This window comes from Notamacropus eugenii, chromosome 4 (assembly GCF_028372415.1).
Source record: "Notamacropus eugenii isolate mMacEug1 chromosome 4, mMacEug1.pri_v2, whole genome shotgun sequence".
In the NCBI taxonomy this organism is placed as follows: domain Eukaryota; kingdom Metazoa; phylum Chordata; class Mammalia; order Diprotodontia; family Macropodidae; genus Notamacropus; species Notamacropus eugenii.
The window spans coordinates 25,470,473-25,483,696 of NC_092875.1; the positions used below are offsets into that span (position 1 = coordinate 25,470,473).

The 13,224-nt window shown below is 39.8% G+C and overlaps 1 protein-coding gene across 1 annotated transcript in view; it reads left to right on the forward strand.

Annotated features, from left to right (window-relative positions):
• The window catches only part of CIT (citron rho-interacting serine/threonine kinase), a 159,050-nt gene that overhangs the window by 44,668 nt on the left and 101,158 nt on the right, over positions 1-13,224 (forward strand). The window contains exon 10 of the mRNA XM_072600295.1: positions 9,713-9,896. Coding sequence (XP_072456396.1) covers positions 9,713-9,896 — 184 coding nt within the window. The remainder of the gene's footprint in view (positions 1-9,712; positions 9,897-13,224) is intronic.

Consider the following 13,224-nt stretch of genomic DNA (forward strand, 5'->3'; position numbering starts at 1 on the left):
GCTTACTCTGACCACTTCTTTTTTGCATAGTATTTCCTGTTTCTATTTTTTTGGTATCATTCCTGCCTCAGTATTGGGGTTTGTTATTTCTCGCCTGAACTGTTATACCTTTTTCTCATGAGATTTTCAGCACCAGTACCTTCCAGGCTGTCCTTGTTAGCCCGGCTGAAATGACTTGGTCTTTCTGTGGCTTTGGTTGTGCTGTTTCATTTTATTAAAGCTCTATAATGGCTTCCTGTTCTTTTATTATCATTTCTTTGTTTCCTACATTTTGTTTTCATACCACAAATGCTTCCAAACAAAAACCCTAACATAGCCCTGTATGAAGAAATTTTCTCCTTTTGCCCCTCAAAAAGTATCAGTTCTCAGTAGCAAGGATGTTTCCTTTAACTTTGACAAAATGTATTTCCATCGATCGGTGTACTTGACCAGAGTTTGGTTGTCTCTTCATTTGGATTTTATTTACATTGCTATCCTAGTATATTTGTTTCTTTCTGCTTCTTTTATCCTCTGGTACTTCCCACAAGCCATATATTTCCCTAAATTCTTCATGTTCATCATTCCTTATGGCATATTTTGTTCAGCCATTTCTCATTTGTTGGGTACACATTTTGTTTCTAGCTTTTTGTTTTCACAAATAATGCTGCTAGGAATCTTTTTGTATATATGAGTTGTGCTTTTCACTGGTTACCTTCTTAGGATATATTTCCCAAAAGAAGATTCTCTGGATCTAGGGGTAGGTAAAGCCTTCCTAGCTCCTGGTTCTGATCAGCCACAGTCAGACACACTGTACCTTGACCCTGACACAGTGATGTCATGTTGGTCCTCTTGGAGAATGAGAGACAAACTACAGCACCTATTTTTCTTTTGGTATTTATATTCACTACATTTTAGCAATGTTTGGCACATCTAACAAAGATCTTATAAATACTTTTTTCCTTTCATTTAATGTCACAAACAGATGTCTGATGTAAAACAGCAACAGCAAAGAAAGCAGGAAAAAAGAATTTCACATTCCCTTTGTTTTTATGAATGCCAGCTTTTAGTGTCAGGCAATTCTCCTACATGCCCATCATAAACCTCTTGTGTTTTCAGACCATTTCTTCCTGTTTGTCTTCAACAAACATGATAAAAACTCATAGAAGGACATTAGTCATCCATCAACTCTCTTATTCATACTAATTCAAACTTTCAAAAAATATTATTTAATTAAGTAAAATAGAAATTAAGAACCAGAACGTGAATAGCACTGTTAAACAACTTTTAACTTACTTTGGTTGTCTTTTTTTTTTGTTTATTTTGTCAAATCCTCTTAAAATGTGGCATCCAAATTAGACACAATTTTGTAATAAGAATTTCCATCTAATCAGAAGGAGAATTACTCTTGAACATCATATGCATCAACATTTTACTAGTATATAGATTTTTTGACAATAGTATGTGATTATTGAGCAGATTGCAGATTACAATGTGTTATTGCCAAGCCACTGTCAGTGATTGCTGAAAGGGCATGGAAGAAGGTGGAGGTGGGATGGAGAAGTGAGAGAAAGCAGTACAGCCTGGCTCCTTACCCAGTGTTCCCCACAATGATCTAGAAAATGGGACTAGACTGAATTATGATTGAGAAAGCCAAGAAAAATTCACAGTGAGTCATTTTTCCAGTCTAGGGTATCTTAGGGAGATAGACAAAATCTAGGTTCCTAGGGATGGAATCTGGCCAGGAGAGAATGGATGACAAGAACATTCCAGTACCCCAAAACTGAAGAGGGCTGAGACAGTGCACAAGGGTAGGAAGATCCATGGGGAATCCCTGAACTAATTCTGAGTGCAGGAGATGAGTGACATCTGGCAGCTCCCCCTGTTGCCCACCACCCAGTTCTAGGCCACAAATCTAGGGTGGAAAGGAGCAGTCACAGGCATTGTCTCTAGCTCTGTACTGAGCAAAGAACAAGTTCCAGAAATGTTGCTGAATAGCTCTGATCCCAGGAGGAGAGCTGAGATTCAGTTTTTTAGACTTTAGCGCCCAGTATGTCAACCTTCCAACCAAATTCCAACCATTGGAATTCCAGGGCATAGCAGAGCAGGAAGTTTAGCTCCTCCGAACTGTGGAGCTTCTAGGTAGGCAATAGTGACTGAGTCTAATAGCAATATACAGGACAAGCCTATAGACTCAAACCTGGGTCAGGAATTTGCAAAGCTTAGACAAGAAGGAAAGTGAACAGAACTTCCATCTGAGATCACACCCATTTTAGGAGCACTAAAAGTTTGCAGACCCCCAGCCTGACCTTGAAAGCAGTATCAGGACAGAAGAGAACAGAGGCTCAAGCCAGAGGTCCCAGCCCCAGAAGTGTGTGCAGAGTAAAGTCAAAGTCAAGAAGTGAGAAGAATGAGCAAACAAAAAAGTTCTACCGTAAAGAACAATTATGGCACAGACACAGATGAGAATGACTTGGAAATTTCTGTAAGCAAAGTCTCAAAGAAAAATGCACATTGAACAGATGCCAAACATAAATTCTTAGAAGATTTAAAGCAAGAGAAAAAATTGAATGAAAGTGGTAAAGGAAAAAATGGGAAAAAAAGTGAGAGCTAGGGAAAGAAAGATGGGAAAAGAGAAGTAAACACTTTGAAAAAGATGGATAAAACCTTACCAAAAGTAAAGAAAATTTGAAGTGGCCAAATCGAAGCTAATGACTTTATGGAACACCAAGAAAAAATAAGACATGGGGCAACTATAGGTGGTGCAGGGAATAGTGCACTGGCCCTGGAGTCAGGAGGACTTGAGTTCAAATCCGGTCTCAGACACTTGACACTTAGTAGATGTGTGACCTTGGGCAAGACCCCAATCACCTTGCCTTCCCTCCTCAAAAAAAAAAAAAAGAAAGAAAGAAATAATAAGACAAAGTCAGAAGTCTGAAAAAAATAGAAGCTGCGAAATATTTCAGGTAAAACAACTCATCTGGAAAAAAAGATTGGGGACAGATAATTTAAGAGTCATTGAAATAACCGAAAGATATGAACAAAAAATAACCTGGACATCATGAAATCTTAAAAGAAAACTGCCCATATATCTTAGAACCAGATGATAAAGTAGAAATTGAAAGAATCCACCAGTGTCCTCTTGAAAGAAACCCCAAAATGAGAACTCCCAGGAATATCAAAGTAAAAGGCCAGAGCTCCCAGATCAAGGAGAAAATACTGCAAGCAGAAAGAAAGAATTCAAGTACAGAGGAGCCACAGTCAGGTTCACACAAGATTTAGCAGAACCTGCTCCAAAGGAGTGGAGACTGTAGAAGATGATATTACAAAAGGCAGAAGATCTGAGCCTACTAGAATAACCTACATAGCAAAACAGTATGATACCATAGGGGAAAATGGATATGTAACAAAGTAGAAGACTTCCATACATTTCTGATGAAAAGACTAGAGCTGAGTATATAATTTGACAAAGAAAATATAGGTATCAAGAGCCAAACATGAGTGAGTAGTTGTGTGGGACTAAATAAAATTAAACTGTTTACATTCTTATATGGGGAGGTGATACATGTAGTCCTTTAGAACTCTGTCATTGTCAGGGGTCATTGTGTGTAGTTGTGGTTTGTCATTCGTTCCCAAAGGAGACCATGACATCAGGGAGATGATGCCATGACTTGCTAGTGAATTCTAAGTGAGGGAGGGCTGTGCAAGGTCACCATCCTCACTTTCTCTTTCAGAGCCATCTGGGTCCAGTGGCCAGAGATATAGAGCAGGGCAACTAGAGATAGTCCAGCATGAGGGGCTGTAGAGGGAGTGTAGACAGAAGGCCTTGGAGTGATTCTATTATGTTTTGGTGATCTTGAAGAAGAGTGGAAAGGGTAGGGAAGAGGAACATACTGGCAAGTGTGAAAGAGAGGGAGAAGGGGGGAAATTATCACATAAATGGGGTACAAAGCAGGAGTTTGTACAGCAGGGAAGGGGTAGAAGAGGGGATAGTGGGAGGGGAGCAGAAGATGATATATCTCACTCTTATCTGAACAGGATAAAGAAGGGAAAAATACACAGCTGAATAGAGAAATGCATCTAACCTACAAGAGAAATAGGAAGGAGGGGGAATTAAGGGAAAATGGGGGAGATAAGAGGGAGGGTACTTTAAAGAAGGTATTAATCAGAAGCAAAACAGACTCTTAGAGAAAGGTCAGAAAAAAAAGAAAGAAAAGTATTAGAAAGAAAAGTATTAGGTTAGAAGGAAAATACACAGTTAACAATCGTAACTGAATGTGAATGGAATGAACTCACTTACAAAACAGAAAATAACAGAATGGATTAGAAAGCAGAATCCACCAATAAGTTGTTTACAAGAAACACACTTGAATGATAAAGATATATACAGAATTAAAATAAGGGGCTAGAACAGAATTAATTATGTTTCAGCTTAAGTGAAAGAGCATGGAAAATAAGAGTAATATCACAACACTGAAGAAAGGAAAAAGTTCTAGATTTTTAGACAGAGCAGAGTGAACTATAGGCCACTGAGCTTGACTTCAATTTCTTGAAAAATTCCAGAACAGATGAGTAAGAAGGTTTGCAAACATCTACATGGGGAGGTGGTGATTCCATGACTTCAAGAACAGATCAAGACAGACTAACTTCAGTTCCTTATTGGACAGGATTCCTAAACTAGTAGATGAGGGGAATGCCATGGACAGTTTACCTAAATGTGTAGCAAACCTTTTGAAAAAGTACCTCACGCTCTTCAGGTAGAGAAGATGGAGTGATACAGATTAGAGGATAATACAGTCAGATGGATTCAGGGCTGGCTGAGTTTCTGGACTCAAAAAGTTAATGGTTCCATGTCAACGTTGCAGGACGGTCTCCAGTGGAGTACTTCAGGGATCTTCGTTTGACCCTCGGTTGCTTATGTTTAAATCAGAGACTTAGGAGGTAATCAAAGACATTTGGGGTGTGCTCACTCATCAGATTTACAGAAATCATAGAGCTAGGAGGAATAGGATTAAAGATTTAAAGCTGGAAAAGACCCTAGAGGCCCTCAAGTCTAACCCTCTCCTAAGTGATTTGCCCATAGTCACGCGCTAATAAGTGTCTCGGGTAGTATTCAAACACAGTGGATGATGGAATCAGGAAACAAATAGATCTTGACAGGTACAGAATTAGGCTGAATCTAATCAGATGAAATTCATTAGGGATAGATGTGATGTACTTGGGTTCAAAAAAAGTTGACTTCAGTGTTGTGGGGGGCACAGTTAAATAGCCACTGTTTTGAAAACAACAACAACAAAAAAAACCTGGTTTTTTTTAATGGACTGCAAGCTTCATGTGAGTCAGCAGTGTGATATGGCAGCCACAACAGTTAATGGTATCTTGGGCTACATTAAGAAGGTCATAGCTTCCAGGAATACAGAGGTGATAGTCCCTGGACTGTATTTGGAATATTATTTTCAATTTTGGGCACCATGGTTTGAGATGTGCATTGATAAGCTAGGGAGTATAGAGGAGACATAAAATTGAAGTTGTTCTCTCTCCCCGCCTTCCTTTCCTCCAGCCCAACAAAGCTAAAATTTGAAGAGAAAAAGTTACCTGGGAAAAATTTTTGTTTTAAATCTCCCTGATGATCTTATTTCCAAATCTTGGGAAAATTTATATTAAAATTAAAGTTTATAAGGCAAAGAGCCATTTCCCAAGTTGTAGTTTCTCAAAGGATATGAGCATGCAGTTTTCAAAAGGAGAGATCCATATTAAAAAAAATGCTCCAAATCACTAATAATCTGGGAAATACAAATTATAGTCACTCTGAGGTTTCATCTCACACTCAGACTGTCAAAAAATGACAACTGTGGGAGAGCATCAGGAAAACAGGTACACTCAGATACATTAGTGGAGCTATGAATTGCTTCAGACATTCTGGAAAGCAGTTTGGAACTATGCCCGAAAGGTCACCCTTTGATTGAGTGATAACCAGTTGTGGCCTATGCCAAAAGAGAGATCAAAGAAAGAGGAAAATGTATTGTACCTATATTGTACAAAAAATATTTATAGCAGCTCTTTTTGAGGCAGCGAGGTGGCACGGTAGGTAGAACATTGGACCTGGAGTTAGGAAGACCTGAGTTCAAATATGGCCTCTCATTTACTAGCTCTGACTCTGAGCAAGTCACTCCCTCTGTTTCTTCATATGTAAAATTGGGATAATAACAGTACCACTTATCTCTCAGGGTTGTTGTGAAATCAAATGAGATGAAGTGCCAGGCACATAGCAGGCACTTAAAAAATGCTTGTTTCCTTTCTTCCCTTCCTTCTTTTGTGATGGCAAAAAGCTGGAAACTAAGTGTCTGTCGATTGAGGAATTGCCAAACGTTATGGTGTGTGAATACAGTGGAGCGCTATGTGCAGGTAGAAATGATGAAAGGGACAGTTTCAGAGAAACCTGGGAAGACTTTTATGAGCTGATACAGAGTGAAGTGTACAGAACCAGATCAATTTACACAATAACAACATTGTAAAGACAGCTAATTGTTCAAGGCTTGAGACTTCTGATCAATGCAGTGAACAGGTGTGATCCCAGAGGACCAGTGATGAAGCATGTTACCCCGTGCTCAGGAAGGTAATCTCTTGTGGACTTGACAGCTTACCTTCTGCCAGAGAAGTAATAGACTCAAGATAAAGATAAGACATGCTTTTTTGGGGGGATGTGGTCAGTGCAGGATTTTTTTTTTTTACTTCATATTTGTTATAAATCTTCTCCCTCCTGTTTGCCCCTCTCTCCTTTCCCTTCTTCCTCCCAATAGGGAGATGGAATTGGAAAGGAGAGAAAGTAAATGTTTGTTAATTGGACAAAGCAAAATAATTTAAAAATTAAAATAAAAATTTTTAAAAAATCAGTCAATGACATTAAGAAAAACGTCCAGAGACTGGTGAAGGACCTTGGAGCCTTGAGCTGAGGATCATCTGAGGGAACTGAACATTCAGCCAGGAGAAGAGAGCATGTGAGAGCTGTTTTGAAGTTGTGGAAAGGACAATGAGTGAAAAAGGGATTAGATGGGCCTTGTTTGGCCCCAGAGGCAGTCCCAGAGTCAATCCCAGAGTCAGTGGTAGAAGCTGCAAAAAGGCCAGTTGAGGTTTGATATCAGGAAAAGCTTCCTAACCATTCGAGCTGTCCAGAAGGAGAACCAAATTTCCTGGAGAGATGGTAGGTCCCCTCTCCATGGAGATCTTCAGACAGAGGCTGGATGACTAACTGCTTGTGGGTTCTGTTATCTTGAGGGTTCCTTTGATGTATGGTTTGGCCTGGATGGCCACTGAGGTCTCTTCTGACCCTCAACTTATGTGATTCTCTGGATAGCAAATCGTTTCTGGCTCTTCAGCTCATGACCCACTGTGGTTTATAGATCTTCCTTTTGTACCTTGTACCTACTGTGACTGCGTTGTCCATTAAGCATTTCTCAGGCAAGTGTTACTAGATTCCTTTTGTAACAGGAAGTTCTTTGGTGTTATTTGGTATCTTCTACTTTTTCTTGTTCTTACCTTGAGGATTTACTGAGCCATTAAACTGATTTTGACTACACTAAGCTATATTATAGTCACTAGAGTTTTTAGAGAGGATATTTATTTGTCCAGTTATGAATTTCTTACCTATAATTTTACTGAAGGCGAATGCTACCGTAGGTTAAAACTCTGCACTCAGGAATGGGATTCTTTTTATCTCTGGAAGAGAACAGCTTAAATTGGAAAGAGAATGTGTATGACTTGGTGAGAATGATATAATTAACACAGATAGCCAGATGTTTATGTCTATAGATTTGTTTTGCACTGTACAAAACAAGCACTACACAGGGACCATTTTCTAAAGCTCCTGCCATCCTGTGGGTGTTTAGTAATGACATCGACTTGTCTCAAGAAATATCTTCCTGTTGCCTACTTATGTACTTTCATCTTTTAGTTTTTATTTCCTTCCACGTTTACACTATGTTTTGGAGAGCCCTTTAAAATCAGGCTGGATTTTTGGAAATTATATTGTGTGCCCTGTTCCTTATCCTACATCCATTGCTATATGGATGTAGGATAAGGAACAGGGCACACAATATAAGAATTTTCCTTTCCAACTTGGTAATTTAAAAAAAAGTAATTCATGTCTCTAGAAACAAATAGAGTTTTTACCCATTAAAGTGAAGATTTCAGTTCTCTTGAGGAAACTTGGAGGTGTTAAATAATTTTCCGGTGTTACACATTTTGTATTTTTCATCCTTCTTATTTTTCAAATACATTTAAAGATGTATGAATGTTCTTTTGACTTTCTTTGGAGAAATGAACCTTCTAAATTGGCTTCCTTTTCCTTCAAATCTCTCCTTGCCCCTCTCCCTCCCACTTTCTAGAAAGCATTCTCCCCAGAGAGTCACTAATGAAACTGGAGCGTTGTAATTTGGGTATTTTGTGCAGGCAGGTTTTTGTCTGTTGAGCAGAAACAGACTGCTGCTCCTCCGGTGGTAGCTTAAACACAGATTTGTCATTCTAGACAATAAAGAGTTAAAAAAAGTCTGGGCTGTGAAAGGCTTTGGCAACCAGAGGGAGCTAGCAAGCCCTAGCAGTGACTCATTCTGCTTGTGTCAGTCCGAGAATCATCAGCATCTGTCATGGATGCAGGCAGGTAGGGTTAAGCCCAGAGCATGCACAGAGTGAGTAGCAGGAAGCCTGCAGTGCAGGGGCTCCTCGCTCTCTAGCCCTTCAGCTACAGGCGCTCCATGCCGGATCCATGGTAACGGCTCGGGCACACTACCCTCCTTGAGTGCAGCTTGGAGCCACCAGCTCCATTCTGGCTACTGATGCAAGAGGGTCGGCCTCTTCAAGCAAAGAAGCTTGGCACGTTTGCCTGAAGTGGAGGAAATGTAGCACTTCCCTAAGAGAGCACATGATGTGAGGAGGTAGGAATGGGACTGCAGATTCGTTTATTCTTTTCATGTATGTAGCCACATCCCCAGTGATCAGGGGTACTCTGCATCCCTGGAGGAACTTCATTCATCTTGTTGGTTAAACTGCAGTGAATTTGGGGGTGGGGGGTGGAGAGGAGAAAAGATAAGCTGAAAAAACCAAATATTTCATAAGGTCTCTAGTTTATGCATTTGTGTAATTATGAGCCAGACTGCAGTGCTGTCCCATGAAGAGTTGCAAATCCTTGAGGACCTGAGAGTAAATCCTCCTCCCCCTTTTCTTTCTATTACAATCACCTAGTAAGATTTAGTGGTTGCAGTTCTTTAAATCGTTTAGAAAAAGACCAGTTTTCAGTGGCAATAAAAATTGATCATTTGGACATGTCAGCAATAGGTTTAGATCATTCTTTATGCCTGTGACAGTACCAGAGAGGAGACATCACCGTGGGATGCTTATACTTGGATGGCTTTATGGAAATATTCTAGAAAGATTCAGAAGTGGCTTGCCTCAGTTAGTTCAGAAGTGCCTGTGCCTTATGAGACTGTTACCTGACTTAGAAGATAATTCAGTTTAACTAGAATGGAAGATGGTCTGCAGAGTGGTAGCCATGTTGGCAAAGAAGAGGTTAATCTCTTGTTGCTGTAATCCTGTTTGAGAGCAGCGGCTCCGCTGCTTGTGTGAGTGAGATTAAAGGCAGGAGCTGCAGTGCCAGGGCAAGCTCGGAAGGAGCAGGACCCTTTGCTGTGAAAGAGTGTGATTGCATGAGACTGATTTTTTTTCCTTTTTGTTTTTTCATCAGCTCCTCCCCCCTTCGTTCCCACCCTCAGATCTGATGATGACACCTCTAATTTTGATGAACCAGAGAGGAATTCGCGGGCTTTACCTTTTCCGGGCCAGTTGAACCCTGGAGGTTTCTCTGGTGAAGATTTGCCTTTTGTGGGGTTTTCGTTCAGCAAAGCACTGGGGATCCTTGGTAGAGCAGAGTAAGTGAAAATTATCATTCATTGGAACTGTGTTGATATAAAAAATCAGGTTGGAGGGACAGTGAGTTGAGTGGGGGAATCTGTTAACTAGCATGTCATCTGCATGAAGGGGGCTGTTAGATTTCTCATGTCTCTCTCTTTGCATGTTTAATGTTTTTATGTAATTGTATTTAAGGTTGTCTATGCCTGTTCCCCAAATGAATATTATGACATTGTGATTTGGCTACTCTGAGTTCGTTTCTAGACTCGGCTTTTCATAGAGGAAGAGCTAGCATAGGTCTTTTACTAGCAGTGAGTACAGAACCCTGACAGGAGAAATGCTGAGAGGAGCATAGATCTCCTTTTCTGTGGGGGTTGGGGGTGGTGGCTGCCTTTGGCAAGCTGAAGAACCCAAAGTACTCAGCATCATTAAGCCCACTTGTTACTATTAGAGATAAGAGCTGGAGGGGGAGGACCATAAATGGAGGTGTGAGTGGTCTGATCAATTCTCCAAGGACATGAACCCCACCATTCTCTAGGTCACTGACTCAGGAAGTAAGCTTCCCCCCGCTGGCAGTCTTCTATGGGGTCTGACAGAAACCTGCGTAAAGGAGATCCATCGAAAAGAAAATGTGAATGGTGAATGATCATATCAGAAAACTGGGCATCACTGCATTTCAGGGCAAAAACTAAGGCAAGAAAATGGAAGTATAGCTGTCATCCTCTAAACCCCTTGACCTGGCAGGTCCTTAGCTGTTGCTGGAAGAGCTAATGAGAAATGCATTAGTGCAGTGCCCAGGATTGGAGAGCCCTGACTTCCAGCATCAGAAGATTGATCGGAAATGCAGCAGCTTCAGCTGATTTGGTAGCTGGACATAACAGTTCATTTCACTGTGATATATAGGCATCAGCAAGGATTTGCATTGGTAGTGTTAGTGTCGCTGCATAGACTTCCTGGGCTTCTCACTCTTTGGCTATTAAGGGTAGCTTTTGGTAATTAATTGTTGCTCACTTGTGAAGTGAACAGAATTTGGTTTTCTCCTGACGGTGTTCGTCCTCTCTTTGCTCTGTGTTAAGGATGTCAGTAGCCTAGATATTAACCAAAAGGGATTTGGGGGTGGTTTCTGAATGGCTTCTCCTTCTCCTTATGGGTGCTGTTTTGATGGTATTCCTGAAAAGGTTTTAGACTGATATAAAAATTAGGCATGAGACATGAAAATCAGGTCAATAAGGATGATTGAAGTTGAAAAAGGTGGTGTTTTTATCATTGAATTCTTGGTTTAAGATTTAGGTTGAAAAATTGACATTCTGACTTTGCTAGCTGTGCTATTTCTGGATAGTTTTCTATAAGGCTAGAATGTAGGTAGCTTTTGACTGTGTAGTAGGTCTGGATTGAAATATACTGAGAGATATGTGGAAGCTGTGTACCAGAACAGAAGAGGAGGACAGAGCAAAGGCAAAATGGCAAGAGATGTATGATGTGTGGGGTGCTGGCAGTATATGTGCGTCGAGGATTACAGGTCAGAATTTATGCTTTGAAAGAGCTATGTTCAGAATTAGGATATGGTAGTACAGGTCAGAATTAAAGAGCAATAAGAATATTGTTTGGTATTCTAGAATATCATGGATGATACAAATTGATGTCGTTTTAAGGGAGATTGGCAGAATTGTGTACAATTTTAAGTGTGATAATTGTTGACTGGAGTGGCATGTGATTAAATGTTTGTTTTAGTGCTCTTTTTTCTTTATTATGAGGTTTTCCAGAATCCGATTGGAATCTCCATAGAGTAGTCTCTACTCAAACTAAGCAATCCTTGAAGGCATCATTGATAGAGAAGGGTACCATACGGAAAGAAATGGATGTTGTTTCAGCGTTAGGAAAGACTTAGACACTGAAGAAATACTTGTTTTGATTTGTTGATATTCCTTTCTTGGATGGTTTTTACTGGATATGGTATTTGAAGGTACATTCTTTAATCTCATGGTGGTTAGAAGTATCTATCTGTCTGTCTGTCTGTCTGTCTGTCTGTCTGTCTGTCTGTCTGTCTATCTATCTATCTATCTATCTATCTATCTATCTATCTATCTATCTATCTATCTATCTACCTTTCTTGAGCATGAAATAATGTGCCTCTGCAGATGCCCTAGAAGAATGAATTCTATATAGTTTCTCACTTTTGAATATCTATAATTCCTGACTGGTAGGTGGAATTGCAGTATTTTTTCCTTTATGTGTCTCTTAACAAGAAAAAAATACAATTTTGTTCAGAGTGTTTGAAATAGGATGGTTTTATTACACGCAGAATCCCTTCTAATACTAGGCTGGAGCCTCCCTCTAGTGTGTTCTATAGGGTCCATGTCACAGGTGAACCAGCTTCTGAGTTGTCCTTATCTGAAAGAGGTTCAGATGCCTGAGACAAAGAGTCAATTCTGCACTTTAGGGAGGACTGTCAGAGTGAGATTCCAGTCTAGTTTATTGGCTAAGTTATTTCAAAGCTAACACATTTTTTTGAAACAGTTAAGAAATTCAGATCTGAAGAGTTTAATGTCTGTGGGTATAGCTTTTATCACCAGCAGCCCTGTCTTGTTGTTTCGAGTTTCCTTTTCCCCTCACCTGTTTTCATCATCATGGGCATTTGTTTACAAGAATTGATTACGTTTGTTGTTACTTATTTCTTCACACCACTGAGGGAATTACACATGCTTCTGTGATGTACTGGGCAAACTGACCCCCAGATTTATTAATAGTTAATTGAATGAAGTATTCTGAGATGATGCTGAATGAATAATAAACTTTCAAGGAGAATTTTGTCTAAGAGGGAATGATTTGAATAGTTTGTTTCACTTGTCTTGACAGGGATCATAACAGTGATGCTGGAATGTACACTCAGTAAAGAATCTCTTTCCAGAAAGTTGAGAGTTTTATCTTCATATTTGATTCTATCAACATTGTTTTCTTTATTTAGTCATTTACATATAAAAAGTAATAATAACAATAGCTTTATGTACATTATTGTTCCTTAGAACAAGCCTGTGATGTAGGAGCAAATATTATATTCTCATTTTAGAAATGAGGAAACTGTGGTTCAAAGAATTTGTCAGTTAACAAGCACTTATTAAGCACTAGGTGCCAGACACTGTGCTGAGCACAGTATAAAGACATGAAGAAAGACAAAAGCACAGTCTTGGCCTTCAGGAAACTCACATTCTAATCGGGGAGACAACCTGTAGATAACTAGGGACATACAAGATGTAGACAATGGAAATGGAAAATGCTCATGACCACATGGTTAGTAAATGTCAGAAGTAGGTTTTTAACCAGGTCTTCTTGACTCTAGGTGTAGCACTC